Source organism: Salvia hispanica, chromosome 4 (genome assembly GCF_023119035.1).
Source record: "Salvia hispanica cultivar TCC Black 2014 chromosome 4, UniMelb_Shisp_WGS_1.0, whole genome shotgun sequence".
Taxonomy (NCBI): domain Eukaryota; kingdom Viridiplantae; phylum Streptophyta; class Magnoliopsida; order Lamiales; family Lamiaceae; genus Salvia; species Salvia hispanica.
In genome coordinates this window covers 21363557-21387224 of record NC_062968.1, presented here as the reverse complement: position 1 = coordinate 21387224, position 23668 = coordinate 21363557, and the positions used below count along the sequence as shown (strand labels likewise).

Sequence of the window (23668 nt, the reverse complement as noted above, 5' to 3'; positions counted from 1 at the left end):
TGGCCATAATGCGGACATATAGTTTTTCCCTTTAAAATGATAGAAACAATGCCCTTTCAACTCTATACAAAAAATGAAAAATTCAATAATGCACTCTCTCTCCGGTACTCCAAAAACATACAAGTAAAATAGTGGAGTAGTCCCTATTAATTAAAACAGTGTACATGTTAATATCATAGTAAATGAGAAGAGAACTGAGAGAGAGTGCATAATATCATAATATCATAATTGGTAATTGGTATGCAGGTTTCAGTTCTCTTTTAGAGTACTTGAGAGAGAGAGTGCATAATATCATAACAGTAGTCCCTATGTTATGCACTCTAGTCAGGTACTCCAAAAATGAAAAATTCAATAATGCATTCAATAATGAAAGGTAGTGATATAAGTACATCATCAGGTACTATAATTGAATGCATTCAGTCACTACAGACAAGTAAAATAGTGGAGTAGTCCTTATTAATTAATACAGTGTACATAACATAATATCATATTAAATGAAAAATTCATTCAACCTCATCTCTCTTCTTCCCTAGTATGGCACCAAATACAAGAGGAGTAGGAGATGAGACTTGTCCACCGCAACTTGGCATATCCGCCGGCGGCGGCAACATCTTCTCATCGGCTCGTTCCCCATCCTTAACGATGAACACCACCTTCATTCCCCAGCTCATATGCCGCTCGAAATGGCAGTGCATGAACCAAACTCCTTAAAACATATATCCAACGCAATATTATTAATTAATTAATTAATTAATTAATTACACTTGTAAAATATATCTACCTGGATTGTTGGTCTTAAATCTGATAGCGGTCCATCCGCCCCTGGGCACGGCGATGTTTTGCATCAACGGCGGGTCAACGAGATTATACTTGGGCGGATCCTTTATCGGGTCGAAATCCCCGATCCCGGACCCAACAACGTAGAAGCTGTGTCCGTGCAAATGCATGGGATGGTCAACGCTTTGGGCGAAGTTGGTCGCCTGGAACACCACTTCCACCGCGGTCCCATACTCCACAACAATAACAGCTTTTCTGAACTCGGACGCGGACTCATTCTTTGGCACGCTAACTTCAGTGTAGTTGAAAGCTCGAGCCGGATACTCCGGGAATCCAGTCTCGTAAACCCCCCGGATCCCTCTGTAGTACGCCTCCAGCACGTTCATGTCCGTGGGCAGCAGCGTCGTAATATTGTTCATGCTCGCCATCAGCCTAGTCGTCCCCACGCACGAACTTTTCGTGCATGGGGACAGATTGATTGACAGGGTGAAGAACAGTCTCTTCTCCACCCTGTCAGGAACACTTGTAGCAACAGTACGACTTCTGAGCATGCTAGTGAAATGATAGGACGCAGCTGTGTCATCGTACTCGGGAAAAGTCGGAAGCAGAGGCGGAGACGGGGTGTAGATCCCGACGTACTGGATGATCCCAGTGGTCGGGATCCTCATGTATTTGCCCCCTTCCATGGTCGCGGTGGTCAAGTATATCCGCGCACCCATGTAATAATGGTCGGGTGGCTGGTTGGCTTCTAGAAGCAAATCAATGGTTTGGCCCGGGGATATCGCCACGTAATCCGTCTGCAACGGCTTCGTGTAGGCGCCGTCAGTGCCGACGACGGTGAAGGTGTGGTTGGTGATTTGGAAGAACATGATGTAGTCCATCACCGCGTTAATTACTCGGAGCAAGTATGTCTTTCCAAACTCCACACTCAATTTGTATGTATCTGCCCACGTTATAATTTTTTTTTAATGTAATTTTCATGATTTCATTAAATAATAATACTATTGACAAAATCCACCGTGTGTTGAGCATGGATACAAGTCTCCGGGTTGGCCATTGATGAGGAAAGCATCGGAAACTGCAGGATTTCCTCCACCACCTAGAAAATCCTCCATCACTTTTTGCATATCACCTTTCCACCACTCTCCTGCAATAGTTTTAGTGAAAGTGTTTACAAATGAAACGTGACAATAAAAAGAGAACTGGAATAAAAAGAGAACTAAAACCATGTACCAATTAATATGGGAACATGAGCATGGGGCTTAGGGAAAGGGTACGATTCCCTCTTCGGCGGTAGAATTACGATAGCGCCATACACAGAATTGCGAGACCAGTCGCTGTGAGCGTGCCACCAGAGAGTGCCCTCCTCGTCGGAGAGGATCACCCGTTGCCTAAACCTTTTGCCGGGTTGAATTGGGCACTGTGTCACGTAGTTTGTCCCATCCGACCATGGATTTCTCGGCATTTTTACCCCATGCCTATATATAATCACCATAGATCAATAATGATAGTATTACATTTTATGTGTGAATTAGTGTTGCAAATATTTATACCAGTGGATGGTTATATTTTGGTCGGCACGATTGACAGTATCGACTACGACCAAATCACCCCTTCTCGCATATATGGTCGGCCCCGGGGACTGTCCATTTATCGTAAGCATGGTCTTGTTGCTGCATAGTTTAGTGTGTAACGAATTTACCAACTGCAGAAATGTAATTACAATTTACAAGTTACTATATTGTTAGCATTTCAAAGAAAACAAAATAGTGAAGTATGAAAGCAAAAGAAGTATACCTCAAACTTGTAGCTACGAACTATAGCATGGACCAATGTTACTTCATTGAGCAGAATCATTGGAGCTAAGAAGCAAAGCATGAAAACCTTGGCAGCTGAAAACATTTTCCCTTTTTACTTTCTTGCGGTTTGCAGATTGTAAATATGTTCACAATTTATAACGCTGATTTCTCTTAAACATGTGGTCTAGTTTTTTTTTGTTTATTTAAAAAGGGAAAAATGATGGAAGTATATGGAACTATCGACACACTACTTGGTGGAAATTCGTTCTAGTTTAAATTGAAGAATTATTAGAAAGTTACTCCCTTGTCCCACTTAAGATTAAGATGACACGTTTTCCTTTTTAGTTTGTCCCAACTAAGATGACACATTTCCTTTTTTGGTAACTTTCTCTCTCCAATTAATACACCTAACCACTTTTTCTCACTCCTATTTAAATATTCATCTTTCTCTCTCCGTCCCTAAAAATTTGTCATCTTTCACTTTTAGTAGTACATTCCAATAACTCATTCTCTTTCACATTTATTTTAAAACAAATATATAAAATTAGGACCCACATGCCACTAACTTTTTCAACCCACTTTCTATTATACTCCCTCCGTCCGCCATTAGGAGTCTCATTCCTTGGCGGCACGGGTTTTAAGAAATGTTAAGAAAAGTTGGTGGAAAAAAGTTAGTGGAATAGGGGTCCCACTTGTATATATTATTTTTAAATAAAATGTGAGTGGAATGAGTTAGGTGAATGTGGGACCCTATTACCATTTATGGAAAAAGTGAACCGGGACTCCTATTCGCGGACGGACTAAAATGGAAAAACAGGACTCCTATTCGCGGACGGAGGAAGTATTTCTTAAAACTCGTGCAGGATCAAAATGGTGTCAAATTTTAAGGAACGGAGGGAGTACTAATTTTAACACAACACACAGACATTGATATGATAAACAACAAAAATACTACTGGAAAATGAGCAATCGAAGTAGAATACTGAACTAAGAATACACATGAAGAAGAGAAGGAAAACAATATGATCAGGAAAAGAATAAATAAATAAAATAAAACACAAATACACTTCCTAAAATTAAAAGGCCATTATCTAAAACGGCAACAACAAATGTTGACCTACTGAAACTAACGAAGACTCCTACCTTGAATTAAGTTCCAAAAATTGAATCTATCTCTAAGACTTTACTGCACTATAATAATAAAAAAAAACTATTAAGGACAATTTTAATGCAATTAAATACGTTAGTTTGCCCTTATAAGTTAGTGAAATATGAGATTCAATGCTAAAAATGGTAAAATTAAAAAAGTAACACAATTTTAGAGATAGACGAAAATATTTCAGAGACCGAGGATCATAATTTATATTGTGGGATGCACCAAATTTGACCAAACAATATTTGTTACAGTCCGATAAGTGGAATAATAGTGGTTCCAACTTCCATATTAATTATACTACTAGTATTTTGCACGAGACCATCATTTTTTAATGTCGATACGTCAAAATCCAAATAGTACTACTACACCCTAAATTTTCTTCAGTGTTCCTCTAAACCCATCATTATTCATTACTTTGTGTTTTTTTGAATTTTACTACTTCATTAACAAAGGAAGAAAACAACATCAAATCTAGATCCCCATTCTCTAATTTTATATCTGAATTTAGTATGTCTACTATACGGAGTAGTATATTTACATTTTTAGTGTTCAAATCGGAACAAAAAATTGTCTGCTTAGTGTTCAAATCGGAATGAAAAATTGTCCTCAAGTGTGTTCCCATAATTTACGAACAAAGTCTAATTTTTAACATCGTACTATTTAGCTTGACAAACACGACTGATTGTTCAACATGACAACCAATTTACGGCGCTCCAATATATTCTAGCTAGTACTCCCTCCGTCCCGCCTAAGATGACACATTGCTTAGCCGGCACGGGATTTTAGGAGTTATTGGTTAAAGTGTTTAATTGGAGAGAGAGAAGATGGTTGTAGGTATTAAAGTAGAGAGATGAAAATAGATGAATATTTTAATAGGAGTGAGAAAAAGTGGTTGAGTGTATTAATTAGATAGAGAAAGTTACCAAAAAAGAAAATGTGTCATCTTAGTTGAGACAAACTAAAAAGAAAAACATGTCATCTTAAGCGGGACAGAGGGGATATATCATATTTATTTTTTATAATAGATTTCAAATTATATTAATTTATTATCACTCACATTTAATAAAAAATTAATGTATATACAAACATACATTAATTCCACTGTCTTTTTGCAGCACACCTTCTATGACATTATCTTAAAATTTGTGTCGAAATAATGGCATAGTAGTAGTTGCACTAGTAGCAATATCAAAACCATTCTAGGAAAAAGATTATTGAAACCTCATCCTTCCGAGTACTACTCCTCCCTCCATCCCACTCAAGATGGCCATATTTTTGAGTGACACAAGATTTATAAAGTGTTAGGTGGAATAAAATAGAGAAAAAAATGTAGTAATTGAATATTTTAATGAGAAGAGAAGACAGATAAGGTTATTTCCAAAATTAGAAAATGATCATCTTGAATAGGACGAAGGGATAGATTAACAACAGAAGCGGACCTATATGGTGCCTTGGGGGTCCCATGAAACCCCCCAACTATTTTATCTTTCATTATATATATATATTAGGTTCGCAGTTAGTACATGTGTGTTGGATAGCGCAGGCGGTCTTCACCCCAGCCTTCCATCATATATATCCGAGTTCTAATCCTGTAGGAAATGTAATTTTGTTCAAATTATTCTTTATTTTTAATGGACAAGCTACATTTTTTCTTTTTCTCTCTTTTCTAATGGACAAGCTCGTTCACAATTCTTCTTTCTTTTCTAATGGACAAGCTACATTTTTTCTTTTTTCTTTCTTTTCTAGTGGACAAGCTCGTTCACAATTCTTCTTTCTTTTCTAATGGACAAGCTACATTTACTTTCTTTTTTTTTTTTGTGTGAGAACACTTCCTATTTTGCTATCTTTTTGTTTTTATTTTTTTAATTTTATTAACAATTTCCATTTTCAATTCTCATTTCTTTCTTTTTTTAAAATTTTTTTGCTAACAGTTTCTATTTTTTCAACTATTTTAAAAGATCATATATATCATTACTAATTGTCATCAACATTTTATTATTTGTTAATTACTATAATCTATACATGTCTCAACTTTCTAATCATTCATGCCATCACTACTTGCAGTGAAATTAATATTAAGAAATATTTTGTATTCCTTCCGTCTCGTATAATTTGGATCACTTTGACCGGGCACGAGTTTTAAAAATTGTACTCCCTCCGTCCCAAGGTATTAGACCAACTTTCCTTTTTTAGCAAAAAGCATCTATCTTATTTTATTCTCCATCTACTTTTTTCTCTCTTCTCTCCCCTACTTTTTTCCTCTCTCATACTTTACTATCTCCACTTTAACTATTTAAATATCAATTCCTTAAATCATGTGCCCAAAAGAAGTCAGTCTAATACTCTGGGACGGAGGGAGTAATAAAAAGTGGATTGAAAAAGTTAATAGAATGTGAATTCTACCTTTATATATTAGTTTTATAATAAAATAGAGTACAAATGAATTAGTAATTTGGACCCTGGAATCAAAATTCTGTGTCACCACTGGTTAACAATAAAGCAGCTTCTATAAAGAGAAAAGACAAGATGTGAAAGAGAAACGACAAGTAATTTGGACCCTGGAATCAAAATTCTGTGTCACCACTGGTTAACAATAAAGCAGCTTCTATAAAGAGAAAAGACAAGATGTGAAAGAGAAACGACAAGGAGGTTTACTCTTAAATAATGTGTCCTGTGAATTTAATGGAGCGACAACTGTAAATCAGCCCACTACTGGTTCATACGTCAAAATCCAAATAAAAAGAGGGGCCTTCCGTCAAAGCCATGTGATGAATGTTTGAATTATAGTCCCTACCTAGCGGCCTACCTCTGTATTTTTCAAAATGTCCTATGCCACTCAAAATATCTACTCCATCCGGATGCTCAAATTATATCAACTCCGTCAAATAGAGATTTTATTAAGATGCTCAAATATTCACCAACGGATGAGATTCATTCCCAAAGTCCAAATTTCTGGAGATAAATGCCAATGTAGATAGATGAAAGCCTCATATGATCCCTCAATGCTCAGAACACAATTTTTGCCTTAGGATCGATCACCAAAAAGGAGAAAATATCTATACCATACAAATATAACAATGAAGATAAACTTTACACTGATATGTCACCGATTCAATGATTTCACGACCCTTACATATCTACAAGTTAAAAACACCAAACTTTGAAATCAAAGATTACATCTTTAGAAATAACACAAAATGGAAAAATGATCAAATTTGGCAGCAAGTGAGGGAGGGGGGAGGAGATCTCTCAGTAAATATACCGAGGAGGCCAGTTTCGAATTTAATTACTTGGGCTGAAAATCAGAGGAAGTCTTAGCCCAGTTTCGAAATTAGAGTTTATTTTGGAGGAAATTTAATAGTATTAAATTTTAGCCATTAAGGTTCCATTAATTTTTTTTATGGTTTCTTCTAATGGTGTAGCTAAGCTAAAATATCTGATCTTATGATTTATTGCTTAAGGGTAAATTACGAAGCAAAGTAGGGAGTTCCAATTCTATTGAAGCCGAGAATAGTGGAAGAAGAAGCATTAAATAATGTATGAGTTTTAGAAATTCTTTAAAGATAGGTGAAATAAGAAAAGAGAAATTAACTAGGAGGCATGCATTCCTATTAAAATTTAAAAATTTCTTGAAATTTGATTAGTATTTTATTATTAAATTGTGATGTTTTCAAAAGGTTAGCTTCGCAAGTAAAGTCGGAACAAAAGATTAAAGTTAAGGAAACTAAACGATCAAGGTTAGCTTTCTTATACTAAAAATACAAATTATATTTTATGAAAACTCGAACACATGTTCGTGATTTTTGAAGATGTTGGGGTATTCAATCATTTGGCATACCTCAGTGATAGTATTCAATGACGGATCCAGAAAATCGAACTCGTGGGGTCGAAAAATAATTAATACTACCTCTGTTCCTGAAAATTTGATACAGTTTACTATTTCAGTTCGTCCCTGAAAATTTGATACACTTCACTTTTACTATTTTTGGTAGTGGACCCCATATTCCACTAACTCATTCTTACTCACATTTTATTATAAAACTAATACTTTAAAAGTAGGACCCACATCCCACCAACCTTTTCAACTCACTTTCCATTACATTTTTTTAAAACCCGTGCCGGGTCAAAGTGTAGCAAATTTTGGGGGACGGAGGTAGTAATACATAATATAATATTTAAATAATTATTATATATATTAATAAAATTAAAATATTGCATTATTTTTGTTAAGCATGGTAATTAAATAATGCTAGTATCCATATTTTTGAAAATATGAAAAAAAACACATCATACAATAATTTAATTTTATTTGTAATTTTACGAATATTATTGTTGTGTAACTACAAAAAAAATACAAGTCAAATTAAATCAAATTATTGAATCATACTAAATGACAATTATTTTTAATATTTTACACATTTTCAATTTACTTGGACTATTAATAAAACATTAATTAAATCAAACAAACTGCAAACACATATTAAAAGTACTTCGGAGTAGTACTATTTAAGTTTACAATTAAAAGAAAGAAATAAAATAAATTTGTATTAAAAAATTCCCTATGTTTACTCAAACAAATTTACGGTGGTGCGCCGCTTTCTTCTTCGTCTTTTTGAACTTTTGCAATTTTCTTCTTTTTCGATTTTCTCATGAAGCTTTTTCTCTTTGGTGAGACTATTTCACCCCTCTCCTAATCTTTTTTCTTCAAATTCTCTTCCTCATTTCTCTTCGGTGGACACGAAGCAGCCGAAGCGTGGGGTCGAAACTGATGCAGTGCTGGGTCGACGGGTGATTTTGTGAGGTTCTCGGAGGTATTGACGGACCGCCAGTGGGGTCGGCCGACCCCACCCGACCCCACCTGGGTCCGTCATTTAGATTTGCAATGACGGATCCAGAAAATCGAACTCGTGGGGTCGAAAAATAATTAATACTACCTCTGTTCCTGAAAATTTGATACAGTTTACTATTTCAGTTCGTCCCTGAAAATTTGATACACTTCACTTTTACTATTTTTGGTAGTGGACCCCATATTCCACTAACTCATTCTTACTCACATTTTATTATAAAACTAATACTTTAAAAGTAGGACCCACATCCCACCAACCTTTTCAACTCACTTTCCATTACATTTCTTAAAACCCGTGCCGGGTCAAAGTGTAGCAAATTTTGGGGGACGGAGGTAGTAATACATAATATAATATTTAAATAATTATTATATATATTAATAAAATTAAAATATTGCATTATTTTTGTTAAGCATGGTAATTAAATAATGCTAGTATCCATATTTTTGAAAATATGAAAAAAAACACATCATACAATAATTTAATTTTATTTGTAATTTTACGAATATTATTGTTGTGTAACTACAAAAAAAATACAAGTCAAATTAAATCAAATTATTGAATCATACTAAATGACAATTATTTTTAATATTTTACACATTTTCAATTTACTTGGACTATTAATAAAACATTAATTAAATCAAACAAACTGCAAACACATATTAAAAGTACTTCGGAGTAGTACTATTTAAGTTTACAATTAAAAGAAAGAAATAAAATAAATTTGTATTAAAAAATTCCCTATGTTTACTCAAACAAATTTACGGTGGTGCGCCGCTTTCTTCTTCGTCTTTTTGAACTTTTGCAATTTTCTTCTTTTTCGATTTTCTCATGAAGCTTTTTCTCTTTGGTGAGACTATTTCACCCCTCTCCTAATCTTTTTTCTTCAAATTCTCTTCCTCATTTCTCTTCGGTGGACACGAAGCAGCCGAAGCGTGGGGTCGAAACTGATGCAGTGCTGGGTCGACGGGTGATTTTGTGAGGTTCTCGGAGGTATTGACGGACCGCCAGTGGGGTCGGCCGACCCCACCCGACCCCACCTGGGTCCGTCATTTAGATTTGTCAGACTCAGAGATCTAAGATAAGCTATGGATTGTAAGATTAGGTCCACCTGTCCTTCACCACCTTGTTAGCAAGAGGCATAAAATTACGATTTGTGAAAATAATATAGTACTCCAATTGAGAATAATCATATGATTCTAGATCTAACCATATGAGTAGGTGCATAATCATATAGTATAATTCAAGATTAATGAATAATAATAATAAATCGTGATTCTTGTGCTTGTCACTAGAAATCTGTTCAGATTTTTTCTCACTACAACATTTCGTTGACTTATTAATACTGCGGCTAATTAATTACTATAATCACGTTTCATATTCAAATTTACAATCACAGTTGCCTACGTGAGCACTTCTATTAAAAACATTATTTTATTATTAAAACATGATATTTTATTTTTTTAACAATAATTTCGTGGGCCCATTGTTTCAAAATACTTATATACACATTTCAATTTATATCGTTATTTTGCGCCCATTTCAGATCTTAGCTACCCCATGAGGTTGGTGCACGCATCTACTAATTGTGAGCGTTGGGAACCCCAATAAATTATTTAATTATTTTTGCTGTACAGTTCATTTTTTTTAAAAAATTATCTATATTTTATATACTAATTTATTAAATTGATTATGCTGATAATTAATACAACTAATAAATTTCTTTGTCGCCCCGATAGTTATTTAATAATTTTGGAACTTGGTTTCACAAATCACAATCCAAAATATTAACCACTACTTTTATTTATATTTAAAACTGGCGAAATGCACGTATACATAGAAGGTGATAGTACTATAGCAACATCACCTTCAAATAATAAAATTTTATATAAAAATAATTAAAGTATTCCAAATGATTGAATTCCACCTAAACTTGGCTTAACAAAGTTATGCCAAAAAAATAGAGAAAACGAAAAGTTTCAATTACACGGACTATCCAAAATTGGGCTGGAGATAACATTTTGGGCCAATAAATGGTCTCAATTCATTCATAAAATAGTTCCTTTATCCACTATAAATAGGTCTTTAGGGTGTCCACTATACATGGCCGGGACAAGCCACAAAGTGTCGTGGCCGGGCCACCAATGCCCATGTTTCCCACTATAGTGGACATGGCCAAGCCACCAATTTTTTTTTTTTTTTTCCATTTTGTCTATATTTTAATTCTACTACAATTAAAATTGTTAGACTACAATAATTAAATAAAATGCATAATTTAATGAAAACTAAATCGAACCAAATCTTCGTTGTATTATAGAACGGGATAAAATTATACAACGAAAATTGTTTAGGAACACGCAAACAAAAACATAAAAAAACACCGCCATCGCCGACTACTCGGTCTCATCATCCGAATCCGCCACTTCATCTTCACCCGTTGCATCGTCACCGCCAACGCCATCACCGCCGCTACTACCGCCACCGCTCTGAGGTCCCGCCGCCGCCGCCGCGGTGTCCTCCCACCCCAACAACGTCCTCAGCCTCACTATAAGGTCGTAGTACATCGTCTTGGTAGTCGGGTCGGTCGACTTCTCATACAAGGCCAGAGTGTCCTGGAGTTGCTTCATCATTTGCACCTCCAGGGTGTTGTTCAACGCCGCTCGGGCCGATCCGAGGAGCGGATGCAGACGGCCCCGCAGCAGAGTGTTGGGAGGCAGCAGCGGCGAAGGCGGATCTAGCGGTTCGGATGGGGACTGTTGACCCAGGGGCCGTGGACGCCGGGATAGTGACGGGGGGGGGGGCTCCTCCATGACCTCGTCGTTGAGGTCGAAGGTCCTTGAACCGCCGCTACTACTGCTGTAGTTGCCGGCCCTGCCCCGTCTTGTACGGCTAGGCCCGGAATCAGACGCAGTTCTCGCAAATGGCTCTGAATTTGGGTGCGGCCACTCTCAGCAGTGCGCAGTTGGTTACCAATGAACTTCCGAAGAGCTGTAGCGATCCTGCCGAACTTCTTCCGAATCTGATCGGGTGTACGGTCGACGCTCCCCGACGGTTTGAATTCATTGTACACCACCAAGACTTTCCGCCAGAAGCATAAGTCGGTCTGATCCGTGCCAACTATGGAATCTGTCGACACCGCGTCCCATGCCCTAGCAATAGCAACGGACTCGGCGTCTCGCGGCCTATTCACCCTCGTCGACCACCGCCGCCGCCGCCGCCTTCCTGCCCGCCGCCGCGACCACCGCGGCCGCCGCCCTGCCCGCCGTCGCCGTCGCCGCCACCTCGCGCGGAACCTCCTCCACGCCCGCCGCCGCCGCCGCCCCTTCGCCCACCATTCCCGCCGCCACTTCGGCCGCCGCCGCCACCGCCGCTTCTTCCACTGCCTCCTCTCCCGTCTCTACACGACCGGGCGTCGGCGTCGGGGTATCAGGCGACCCCATCAATTGTTCCCATGTGAATCTATCAGATTCATCAAGCGGAGAATGACTGCTCTGAAATGGGGAGGCTTGAAATTGAGACGGGAAGTTAATTGCATCCATGTTGGGTCGATAGTCGCCCGTCCCTGATTGGGTACGACCCGCATATCTCTGCTGATAGGCCGAGGACTGCCCCCGGTTTTGGGGTGTTTGTAGCCACGGCGTCGGCGATGGCGGACTCCACATCTGGGATGGAGGAGGGGTGGGACTCGATCCCCAGCGTTGGTGGGGTGGAAAGCCCCCCTGTCCCGAATCTCCATAACCGGGATCGTCTCCGCCTTGCATTTCACAAAAGTTCAAATTGAAGGGATATAGGGTAAATTGTGTGTGAGAGTAGAGTAAAAATAAGATATGAATTTTAGGTATAAATAGAAAAAATTTCAAAATGGAGATTCAATATAGAGAACAGAAAAACGGATATCTGAAAGTCGTGCAAAACACTTTCAGATCAAATCAATTTCGGTGGTTCTACCAAAGTTATTTGATCGGATAAAATTCAGAGAATACAAAACCTTCTTATGTGTATTCGAGATAATGAACCAGAAGACTTGATCGGATTTTGAAGAAGATGAACCGATGCAGCTGTTGACGAAACAGTGCATCCGTTGGGATTTTAACCGAAAATAGCTGATTTTCAAAAAGGTTTCGAAATTGCAAATTAGTCCTTTGATTTTCAGAAATTACATTTTCGGATGAATTTCTGAAACAGCAACTTCGTTGGAAATAAAAAAAGCTCGACCCCCGGCCAGGGGCTCTGCCCCTTGGACCCCGCTATCCGGGGGGCTGCCCCCGGACCCCCGTTCATTTGTTTAGGGGCTTCGCCCCTAACATCATAATGAATTCAAATAAGCGTGCACTCCGCACCTCCATACTTAAATGATGTATCATTATAACAATAATCGATTAATCAAGTTAATCCAATTACACTAAAATATCCAACATTCTCCACAGAGCCTTTGCAAATATCATACACATATTCTTGATTGGGATTAAGGAAATGACTCTTGAGATCTTCACTACCAAATTTACAATGCACTTCTAATTGTTTGGTATTGGTAGGGAGTGAGGCTTGGAAAATAATTCTTTGTCGATGTGAGATGTCACATGCACTCGCAACTTCTTGAGGCATGACAACAATGAGTAAGAGAGAGAGAAAAAAATGATATGAATCATGATGTTTCTCATTTTCTTTTTTTACAATATTAATACGAGTTGTGAAGTTGTTTTATAGGCCTATTACGAGATGCCACAACCGATAATTGAGACGGTTTGATTAACATATTTTCCCTATAAATAGATAGTAATATCAACATGAATTCCTGCATGGGAATGTGGAATAAATTTATCGGTACATGCATTACAAAGTGTAATTCGATGTTGTAAATGAATATAACAATTGAAATCCATTTGCATTGGTAGCTACTAGTTAGGATTATAAGTAAAGTTTCATAAAAAGGTAATTTCAAAAGATTTTGAATATTTATTAAAGATCAAAGTTAAATTTTCTCCTACCTTGAATTTTTCGAATTGCTAATTGCATGTTCCATCTCTATCATATAAGCTGTTATCAACCAGTTATGCCACATAGGAGCTAAATTATACGGGAGTACGTTTTTTTTATAAAAAAAAATGTGAAACTTTATTGTATTTTTTGCCTAATCATAGAAAAAAACCTAAATCGTACTATTACAATGTACCCACATTTTTGCCGCTCATATGATATGAGGACGAAGACATAGTTGAATGTGGAATTGAGTCTCATGGATTGCACCATGAGATTTAACGATAAGGAATTGTGATGCAAGTTCGTAGAATTGCTCCGTCCCATAAAAATATACTACTAGTTTTATCATTTTTGATCGTTCCTTAGATTAAATAGTTCTAAATAAGAAAACTTTTAAACAACTAAATAGCATCAATATTGTGGGCCCAAATCTACTAATATTATTTTCATGATATTTTCTCATTTTTTATTTTATTTTACTAATTGTGTATTAAAACATCTGCATCTTTCAAGATTTTTCTTTTTAAACGACGAAGTTAGTATGATATCTGAGCCATCAATAACTTTCGATATTGGCTATAATTTGGACATTTAATATGGGCCGGAAGCCCTAATTTATTGAATAATTACTGGACCGGGTATCCGATTCAAAGTTACCCGGTTTGTACGTTTTTTAAATAAGTTGTACGCTATTAAGAAATCAATAAAATTTAATGTACACTTTTAAGTTTTAGTTTAGGGCAAATTGCTATAAAAATCATAAAATTTGGTTAATCCCACTACTTTAAATAGTCACTTATTATATTATAATTTTGATATTTTTTAGTTGTCCCCTTGATTTAGATTTGATGAGAAATTATGTAGTATAATTTGAGAGTATATATTTTAGTATTATACTACTAAAACTAATGATTTTTGTGATTAATACACAAATTAGAAAAATAAAAAAAGCCATAGTATTGGCTTTTATACCATATACTATGTAGTACTCCCTCTGTCCCATTGAAGATGACTCACTTTCCTTTTTTATTTGTCCCAACTAAGATGACTCATTACTTAAAATAGAAACACATTTATCTCTACTTTATTCTCTCTCTCTTACTTTACTCTCTCCTCTCAACACATAAAATAAATTTGCATAAAATCCCGTGCCGCCCAAGAAAGGGGTCATCTTCTTTAGGACGGAGGGAGTACAATTTTCTTCCAATATAAATAAATTGGACAAAAATATTAAATGTAATTAATTATCTTTTAGGTTATGAATCAGAATTTGACAATTACAAACTGGAAAACTGGGCTATCGTTTGAATATTTCTCCACTCTCACTTTGAATCCACCCCAAAATCAAGCAGAATCTTCGCATTCGATTCACGCAATCCAAATCTCTTCTTCCCTTGAGGACTGACTGAGGAGGAGGAGGGGGTGGTTTTGAAATGAAATTTCTGCTACGATGAATGCGATAGCGGCGCTGATGGCTAACGGCGGCGACATCCAGAGGGCGCACATGGCCATGGCCATGGTCCAGGTCTTCAACGGCGGCTACCACGTCATCACCAAGGTCGCTCTCAACGTCGGCGTCAATGAGCTCGTTTTCTGTGTCTACCGTGACCTCCTCGCGCTCTCCATTCTCGCCCCCATCGCTTACGCCCGCGAGAAGTCAGTCACTCACCCTTTCTGATCGTGTTTTTTTAATTGATTGGATCATTGACTTCGTCGCGGATTATGTTGTTGTGTGTGATGCGGTTATTGCTCGATCGCTGGTAGTTCTCGGTCAAGCTCTTTCTCGTTGTGTAAATTGTTTTGATGATGGGGGAATTGGAGGGGAGCAGTATGAGCGAGTGATAGCTCATTGGCTGAATTCAATGATTGTTCGACTGGGAAATTATAATTACTAGGATTATAATTTGTAGTACATAGTTTTGTCCTCACAGAGTTTTTAGTGAAATGTTATTAGGAGATTTGATTGGATCATTGAGCGGTTACTGCTCGATTGCTGGTAGTTCTTGTTCAAGCTCTTTCTCATTGTGTGAATTGTTTGGGAGAGGGGAAATTGGATGGGAGTGGTATGGTATGAGCGAGTGATTTATTGCTCATTAGTTGAATTCAATGGTTGTTTGTCTTCATCGATGTGAGGCAAATTATAGGCACTTTCCGTCTAATTTGTAAAAATTTGATTTGTACATAGTTTTGTTTCACAGCCTTTTTAGTGAAATGTTATTAGGAGATTTAAGTGTCTGAGTATCTTTCTGCAAAATGTGGAAGTGGATGCTAATGATCAATGCTTATTTCTACTCTAGGAAGGATGTAATATGCTTCATCACATTTTGAGTCAGTTAATTTGTTTCCCTTTTTTTTGTTCGTTTCCAGTGTATGAACGCACTAGCAATTCCCAATGCTATGTTTCTTGTTTTTGCAGAAGGTTAAGCTTGCCTCTAAATAGACGCCTTATAGCGACCTTCTTCTTTCTTGGCTTGACTGGGTGAGTAGAATATTTCCATTTCGTTTTGAGCTTGAGTAACGAATTGTTTACTTAAATACTAATCGTGTGCTTATTTTTCCTGTTTGTCATTTTTCCATTGGATTAGTATTTTCGGGAACCAACTTCTGTTTCTAATTGGTCTTGGCTACACGAATCCAACTTTTGCTGCAGCCATACAGCCTGCTATTCCAGTCTTTACATTCATATTGGCTCTAATGCTGGGGTCAGTCTCTAAGCTCTTCAAGCTATTAACATTACTCTTCGGCACAACACATAAGGAAATAAATAAATCAACGAAGGATCAAGAAAAACATAAAACTCCTGACTTGCATTGCTTGCTTGTATGATTAGTCCTTTTGCTCATTTGAGGCCAGATACACACCAATCTTTTTACTAAAAAAAAGAATTTTGTAGTTTGTCATGCTTACATGCAGCTATATTTGCAGTACAGAAACTCTGAATTTACAGAAGACTGAAGGTCAAGCAAAGTTGGGAGGTACTCTTGTTTGTGTTTTCGGTGCAGTTTTTATGGCTATGTTCCGTGGTCCAGGTGTGTTTGGATATAAGGATTTAGATTTTGCTACACATGGTGAAATAAGTGCCAAGGGCCAGCCAGAACCAGGTAGCTGGATAATGTCTGTTTTGATTAATATGGGATTGGATCATTGGCACCTTGGAGTTTTATGCTTGATTGGGAACTGCATGTGCATGGCTACTTATCTGGGGATTCAGGTAATACACACCATTCTTGATATTAGATCATTTATATCTGAATCTACTTCGATTAGTTGGTGTTTCTTCACCCATAAGTCAAATGCTATCTACTATTTTATCAAACATCTCCCCTCCGAACACTTAAGTACTGAAAATAATACCTCCCTCATTTCCTGTGATCTAATTGAATTAAAAATGACTAAGCTCAGTGTCCTACTTGCTTGTATTGTTGTAAAGGCGTCGAGAACTGAAAGTAACAAAAGTAGTTGAATAGAATAGAACTAAAAAAAACCTCTAACGAGGCCTACAGAAGAATCCTTCCAGAACTCACCAAGACAAAAAGACACGCTTCTGATCTTATGGAGGAACTGTAAATTATAAAACACTAATCTCTAAAGCCCAGGTAAACATGCCTATCTCCTGATCTGAAACCAGAGTACTAATAAACTCTGACTCTAATAAATCTGATGTCTAACTGTAACAATAACTAATAATTGAACTCTAACTCCTAATAGAATCAAATAACTAACAATTAATAGTTAACACAACAACGATCCCTGTCATTGTTGGTCGATTTGAACGGCTTCAATAACTCAAACAAGATGTTTATGGCGTTTACTTGTATTTTAATGCAGGCTCCCCTTTTAGCTAAATATCCTGCAAGTATATCAGTGACAGCATATTCCTACTTTTTTGGTGTTCTGTTTATGGTCACGACTACCTTTTTTGTGACAACTGAATCAACAGACTGGAGACTCACACGGTCCGAGGCTTTTGCTGTATTGTATGCTGTAAGTATTTTCGCAGTTTGCCTTTTCATTTTTCCCTGTCTAGTTAAGAAAATTGCACTTGGTGATCTAAAAAGTTCCTGAGTAATTGATTCTACTATATTAAACAATAAACATAAATTATGTTTGTTAGTAACGGTTGTGCTACAACAGCATGGATACATCAGTAGAACTTAAAATGTAGTTTCTGAAACCGTTTAGTTGCTGCATAAGGCTCCCATGGTTCATAACTGTTGCAAAGTGGTAATTTCAGCAAAAAACTATTGTTAAATACTTGGATAGATGAAAAATCCAAGATCTTTGAATCACATTACATCTTTTGTATCTAAGTAGCATATTTCATTTCATATTTCTTTGGTTCCTTACGAACAAACTTGTTTCTGTAGGGAATCGTAGCATCTGCATTGAACTATGGACTTTTGACTTGGTCGAATAAAACCCTTGGCCCTGCCACGGTTGCTCTGTACATTCCACTTCAACCTGCTGCTTCTGCTTTTCTGTCAAGAATGTTCCTTGGAAGCACGATTTACTTAGGAAGGTTATACCCCAATCCAATGCATTTTCATACTTATTTTCTTTGCACGACATTTTTCTAATATATTGACACAGTCATTGTGTGGCTAAGCTGTTGCTCTGTATTTGTAAACAGCATTTTGGGAGGATTTCTGATAATAGCGGGGCTTTATTTGGTAACGTGGGCATCCTACAGAGAAACACCGGTATCCATGGTAGGTTCTCCTCATGCACCTCTCGGTGACGGGGATCCACCCATCAATATGATCTCCTACCAGCTAGGTAACATTTTATCATCACCAACTTCGATACCCAAGATTGTGGATTAGCTTAAACTTATGATACCACCATAGGTTTTTCTATTGATGGATGTCACTTACATGGAAACCACAATTTTCATATGCTACTATGATTTAAGAATATGGTTTCTAATAACGTGGCCAACTTTTCACAATAGAAAGAGTGAATTTATTTTTGTAAGGATCACTAGCAAAAGTTAATTTGTTAATTTCTATTCCCCTCCCATTCAAGACGTTGACATTATTGAGTAACACGAGATTTTTGGAAGAGCTTTTAGGTGGAGTAAGTAGAGAGAAAAATATAGTTTATTATTATAATGAGGAGAGATGAGAAAAGGATTTATTTCCAAATATAGAAAGAGAACACCTTAAGAAATAGTAAAATGTGTGTCTTATGAATTTTATAATAAAAAGTAAGTGCGACAAGTGTATTTAGAAAACTAGCGACAAATAATGACAAAGTATTAAGAGAACTGCTCTACTATCAACCAATAAGCCATCTATATCCCCAACATTTTTTTTCCAATTTCTGAAGGTGGCCATTTTCTTGTGAGCATTGTAAAGTAAATGAATTGATTAGAATAGAACTAAAAAGAAATCCTCCAACGAGGCCCTAGTGAAGAATAAAGAAACGCTTCTAATCTAATGGGGGAAAACTCCTTATCTAAGACAGATTAATAAGAAAATCTGACTATAACTAAAACATAAACAGTTGGAGTACAAATAAGCGATCTTTATCATTATTCGTCTATTTGCACGGCTTCAATAACTCAGCTATATGTTTGTGGTGTTTTACTTATTTTTATGCAGGCTCCAATCCCCTTTTGCACCCGTTCTTTTGCATTTTTTTTCATTTTTTCCCAACAATTTGTGGGTTCAAACTTCAAAATCCAAATGCTCTCTCCAGATAAATTTTACATTCTGGACCACGAGCTTAAATGGGTACTTAAACTTTTATTTATTTTTAATTGATTCAACAATATTTATTTATATATATATATATAATGTTCTTAGTTATTTTCAAGAAATCACGTTTTCTTCACTCCACAATCATACACCATAAAATACGCACTCGTGATGGTCAACCTTATTAAACACAATATATAAGTTCGTATTGACATGTTAACAATTAGACAAATAATTGATCAAGTCTTAGGTATATATAATATAATTGCACGTTAAACTTGCATTTTCATAAATAAATGTACCCTGACTTTGAACAGATTACAGATCCATCATACCAGTCTGTCTAAATGTATTAATATAACTAGTAATTATAAATCCTCACAGGAATAAGGCCAAAGTTGACTATATTTAATAATTAAAACTTGATTCAGGCTGTTTAACTAAACTTAAACCCAATAAAATAACAAAATAAATCATTTTGGGACCGGCTTAATATGCCACATTGATGAGGATCTCGTTTTTAAATTATTACTTGATATAACAAATAAGACAAACTAAACACATGGTTCTTTTATTTATTTCAATTTTTTAATATTGATTATTGAACAATGAACATGATGAAGTTAAATAATTTAATCAGTTGAACTGCAAATCACCTTCAAATATGATTTGCTAATTTCATCAACACCACACCAACACTTCAAAATGGAAAGTTTTGCTCTTTCTCTCAATGCAAGCTTCCCTCCTTCAACCCTCCACTCCTCATTCCGAGCCACAAAAACTACTAAACCAAACCTAACCGCAGCCAAACCACCTAGAGCCGCTGCTTCCGACGTCGGCGGTGAGGAAGTCCAATCCCCACAAAGAGTAAAAAAACCACTCCATGAAATAATCTTCAAGCCATTAGACAATCTCATCTCCACCTTCAATAACTCCCACCTCCCTCCCTACCTAGACCCCGAACACGTCCTCTCCGGCAGCTTCTCCCCGACCGAGGAGCTCCCCCCAACCCCATGCCAGGTAGTGGAGGAATTTCTTTTCTTTATTTATATAATATCATCAAATTTTCATTATTCTGTGTTATTCGTTATGCAAAAGCCCCTATCATCGTAATAAAACATATGGTAATTTTTAAAAATTTTCGAATTGAATTTTAGTCCCTAACAAAACAAATTTCTGCTTCCGCCCTGTAGGTGGTAGAGGGCTCCCTCCCGCCGTGCCTCGACGGCGCCTACCTCCAAAACGGCCCAAACCCGCAGTTCACCCCCCACGGCCCATACCATCTCGTTGACGGCGATGGCATGATCCACACCGTCAAAATCTCCAGTGGCGAAGCGACCTTCTGCAGCCGCTTCGTCAAGACCAACAAGTACATCGCCGAGCGCGATCTTGGCTACCCCATTTACCCCAACATGTTCGGAGCCTTCACCAGCAAAATCACCGCCTCATTGCTGCTGACCGCCGCTCGGATTCTTACCGGCCAGTTCAACCCCTTCGCCAACGGCGTCGGCACCGCCAACACGAGCTTAGCGTTGATCGCCGGCGAACTCTTCGCACTCGTCGAAACCGACATTCCGTACCAGATCACGGTGACGGAGAACGGAGACGTCGCCACCGTTGGTCGCCGCGACTTCGACAGCCCGGAGAGTTTCCAGATCATGACGGCGCACCCGAAATTCGATCCAGAAACCGGCGAGACGTTCTCCTTCCGTTATTTCCCGATTCCTCCGTTTCTGAAGCTTTTCCGAATCGATTCCGACGGAAAAAAGCATAAATCCGTCCCGATTTACTCCATGAAAAATTGCTCGTTCGTTCACGATTTCGCTGTGACGAAACGATTTGCCGTGTTTCCTGATACTCAGATCGCGATCAAGCCAATTGAGATTTTGAGAGGCAAATCGACGATGAGAGTAGATCTCGAGAAAATTCCGAAGCTCGGTGTGATTCCGAGATACGCCGCAGATGAGAGTGAGATGCATTGGATCGATGCGCCGGGGCTGAATCTGCTCCACACGGCCAATTCATGGGAGGAGGAAGACGGCGGCGGCGAGATCGTGATAATCGCCTCTAACATGCTTTCAATTGAGCACGTAGTGGAGCAGATCGAGCTTGTAGATCTATCAATGGAGAAGATCTGGGGAACGGATCCCCTGCTGTGGAGAAATCACAGCAGGGGCTGCTGTGCTCAAAACGCAGCGTTTCGGAGTTGGCGAACGGCGTCGTTTTCGGTTTCACAATTTGATTCACAATTTCTTATTCAAACGGCAGCGTTTCGGAGAATTGGAGAACGGCGCCGTTTTTGGTTTCACAATTTAGTTCCGCGTTTTCATTTCACTCTAATTCCTCTCTTTCTGATTTTTTTTTTCTTTACTGGAAACTAAATCAATTAAATAAAAATAAGAAATCTGATGTTACTTAGATTTGTTATAAACTAGACTAATCTGTGAAGGAGTTGCAGAATTATATTTGGTCGATTTGTATGAGGCAATGGAGTATGTACGCTTGCAAATAAAACCAAGTGTTCCAGGTAATGCATACCAAGTGCTTGAAGAAAAGACCAAGAGAAGTAATTTACTTGAGATTTATTTAGAAACCTGCAATATCTGTTTCATAAGTCCTGCCCAAAGCCAATAATATAAAAACAAATAATAGTAAAAATTAATTATTCCATGTTCGATAATAATATATATTTCCCAATTTCATTTATAAAATATGAAATATGGTTTGGCATACGAAATACATACGTCCACGGAACAAACAAGTCAGTTCTCTAATTTTTCATTTCTAAAGTAAGTCTTCTCCCATTTCTCTAATACGTCAGACTGAAATAATCCAAACAGAGTAGATGTTTAAAACATTAATACTCCATTCATAGTTAACATTAGATATAATAATTATAATTCAGCACTTCAAGAGATGCTTACATCAAAATATATATTCAAATGCATGAGATATCTATTATATCAAAAAGTACAAGCATGAATTTCAATGATCTTGATCTTGATAGTTGATGCTAGATATGCCTCCAGAGCTCCATTCAATGCTGCATCGAATAATTGGATCAACTAAACATGTGCATGCTAAGAAGAAAAGATATAGTTTATAGAGGGGCACAACTAATAACAAAGAATAAAAGAGGGTACCATCTTGGACTTAAGCTGCTTGTTATGCTGGAATTTGTTCCATCAACAGAATATAAGGTTTGATCTAATGGTGCCTACATTAAAAAATAGAAAAATATAAATTGCAACAAATTACACCTAAAAGCTGTAGTATAAGTAGAGTCATACCGTTAACAATTCAGTGAAACTTAAATAATTTCCAGTCCTTTCAAGGCATGCATTAGATGTTGGAAGTGTTGGACTTGCAACATGCAATGAATTTTGTGCTCCAACAACCTACAATTATTACAAAATATGTAATTAGCTAACTCATTTTCGAATCTATAGCAGTATAATAATTCTACTTACTTGTGCTTTATGATTTGGTTTTCTTCGTTTTGATTGAAGTTCTACCCAACTCTTCAATCGTTTCGAACCTTTTGAACCAACCTTTTTCTTGAATCCTTTTGATACCATCATATGAGAAACAACTGGGGAAATCTTCGCATTGTTCCTATTTTCTTGGTCATCTTCTTTTGAACGCATTTCCATTACCTTTTTATAGAGATCAGACATCGTTTCATGCACCAAGGAGAAGGTTGATTGGTGAACAGAAGCTTCATTAGCCAACCTTATAAGCATTTGACATAGTCTCCTATACCGCTCAGCAATTTGCAATTTAGAATTTTCTTCAACTTCATTGCCTACATAGTCGTGCACTACACCAGCTCTAGCTTCTCTTGTCCATCTTTTAAGAATGTAATTCTCCGGAAGCAACTTCACGTCTAACACATCAAACACTTTCACAGAATGACAACATATCAATCCTATCATCTCAAACCTTCGGCAACTACAATGAATCATCTTTGTATTAGGATCATAGGTCACCCTCCATTCTCCATCATGATTGATTAGTTTGATGACATATTCGAATAATGATCCTGACTCATCTTTATGCTCTATATATGCAGCTGCAAACAAGATGAACTCATTCTGAAACAGATCAAAAACGGATGGAGTATAGATCTTAGAAAGTTGTTGTAACATGGGAGAACTCTCCAACCTCAACCTAGGCAATTTTTGGCGTGCCTCAAAATCACACTTTAGTTCGTTATACCGTTTATCCTCCACGACACGCTCAAAATTCTTAAAAAATTGTGCAATGTTTAAGGTTGGCATGGTACAATTCTTGATAGTAGAATTGACACTTTCACTAAGTTGTGTGCTTCTCATACCAAGGGTGAAGGCTTTTATATAGCAACATGCTCATTTTGCCTTCACAATGTACATATGTTTCAACCACGTGTTGTCA

The 23668-nt window shown here is 37.3% G+C and overlaps 4 protein-coding genes across 5 annotated transcripts; 2 read left to right on the top strand and 2 right to left on the bottom strand.

Moving 5' to 3' along the window:
• Nucleotides 1–340: 340 nt before the first annotated feature.
• On the bottom strand, nt 341–2735 carry LOC125217775 (laccase-14-like). Its single transcript, XM_048119309.1, has 6 exons — nt 2575–2735; nt 2331–2482; nt 2011–2255; nt 1796–1924; nt 782–1720; nt 341–706 (listed from the first exon to the last, which is right to left on the bottom strand). Exons 1-6 carry the CDS (start codon nt 2677–2679, stop codon nt 504–506), a joined length of 1773 nt encoding a protein of 590 aa, XP_047975266.1. The 5' UTR covers nt 2680–2735; the 3' UTR covers nt 341–503.
• Nucleotides 2736–14829: 12094 nt separating this feature from the next.
• LOC125223790 (WAT1-related protein At4g19185-like) lies at nt 14830–18588 on the top strand. Of its 2 annotated transcripts, XM_048127084.1 has the most exons (7): nt 14830–15212; nt 15973–16035; nt 16142–16258; nt 16482–16767; nt 17385–17540; nt 17924–18075; nt 18187–18588. In XM_048127084.1, exons 1-7 carry the CDS (start codon nt 15007–15009, stop codon nt 18377–18379), a joined length of 1173 nt encoding a protein of 390 aa, XP_047983041.1. In that variant the 5' UTR covers nt 14830–15006; the 3' UTR covers nt 18380–18588. The 2 variants fall into 2 exon arrangements, with proteins under 2 accessions (XP_047983041.1, XP_047983042.1); XM_048127085.1 differs by lacking the exon at nt 16142–16258.
• Nucleotides 18589–18698: 110 nt separating this feature from the next.
• On the top strand, nt 18699–22324 carry LOC125220634 (probable carotenoid cleavage dioxygenase 4, chloroplastic). The gene is made up of 3 exons (XM_048122790.1): nt 18699–20275; nt 20449–21460; nt 22263–22324. The coding sequence occupies exons 1-3, from the start codon at nt 19961–19963 to the stop codon at nt 22322–22324; spliced, it is 1389 nt and encodes a 462-aa protein (XP_047978747.1). The 5' UTR covers nt 18699–19960.
• A 374-nt stretch (nt 22325–22698) lies between these two features.
• LOC125220633 (protein FAR1-RELATED SEQUENCE 4-like) lies at nt 22699–23535 on the bottom strand. Its single transcript, XM_048122789.1, has one exon. It carries the CDS (start codon nt 23533–23535, stop codon nt 22699–22701), a length of 837 nt encoding a protein of 278 aa, XP_047978746.1.
• Between the last annotated feature and the right edge of the window lie 133 nt (nt 23536–23668).

Excerpts from the sequence above, each read along its gene's own strand:
- LOC125223790 (XM_048127084.1), top strand. The coding sequence starts at position 15,007 with ATGAATGCGATAGCGGCGCTGATGGCTAACGGCGGCGACATCCAGAGG. Across the intron at positions 15,213-15,972 it reads ATCGCTTACGCCCGCGAGAA|AAGGTTAAGCTTGCCTCTAA; the intron begins GTCAGTCACTCA and ends TTGTTTTTGCAG. Across the intron at positions 16,768-17,384 it reads CTACTTATCTGGGGATTCAG|GCTCCCCTTTTAGCTAAATA; the intron begins GTAATACACACC and ends ATTTTAATGCAG.
- LOC125220634 (XM_048122790.1), top strand. The coding sequence starts at position 19,961 with ATGGAAAGTTTTGCTCTTTCTCTCAATGCAAGCTTCCCTCCTTCAACC. Across the intron at positions 20,276-20,448 it reads TCCCCCCAACCCCATGCCAG|GTGGTAGAGGGCTCCCTCCC; the intron begins GTAGTGGAGGAA and ends TCCGCCCTGTAG. Across the intron at positions 21,461-22,262 it reads TCAAAACGCAGCGTTTCGGA|TTGATGCTAGATATGCCTCC; the intron begins GTTGGCGAACGG and ends TGATCTTGATAG.
- LOC125220633 (XM_048122789.1), bottom strand. The coding sequence starts at position 23,535 with ATGCCAACCTTAAACATTGCACAATTTTTTAAGAATTTTGAGCGTGTC.
- LOC125217775 (XM_048119309.1), bottom strand. The coding sequence starts at position 2,679 with ATGTTTTCAGCTGCCAAGGTTTTCATGCTTTGCTTCTTAGCTCCAATG. Across the intron at positions 2,483-2,574 it reads TTCGTAGCTACAAGTTTGAG|TTGGTAAATTCGTTACACAC; the intron begins GTATACTTCTTT and ends ACATTTCTGCAG. Across the intron at positions 1,721-1,795 it reads GTATCCATGCTCAACACACG|ATACATACAAATTGAGTGTG; the intron begins GTGGATTTTGTC and ends TAACGTGGGCAG.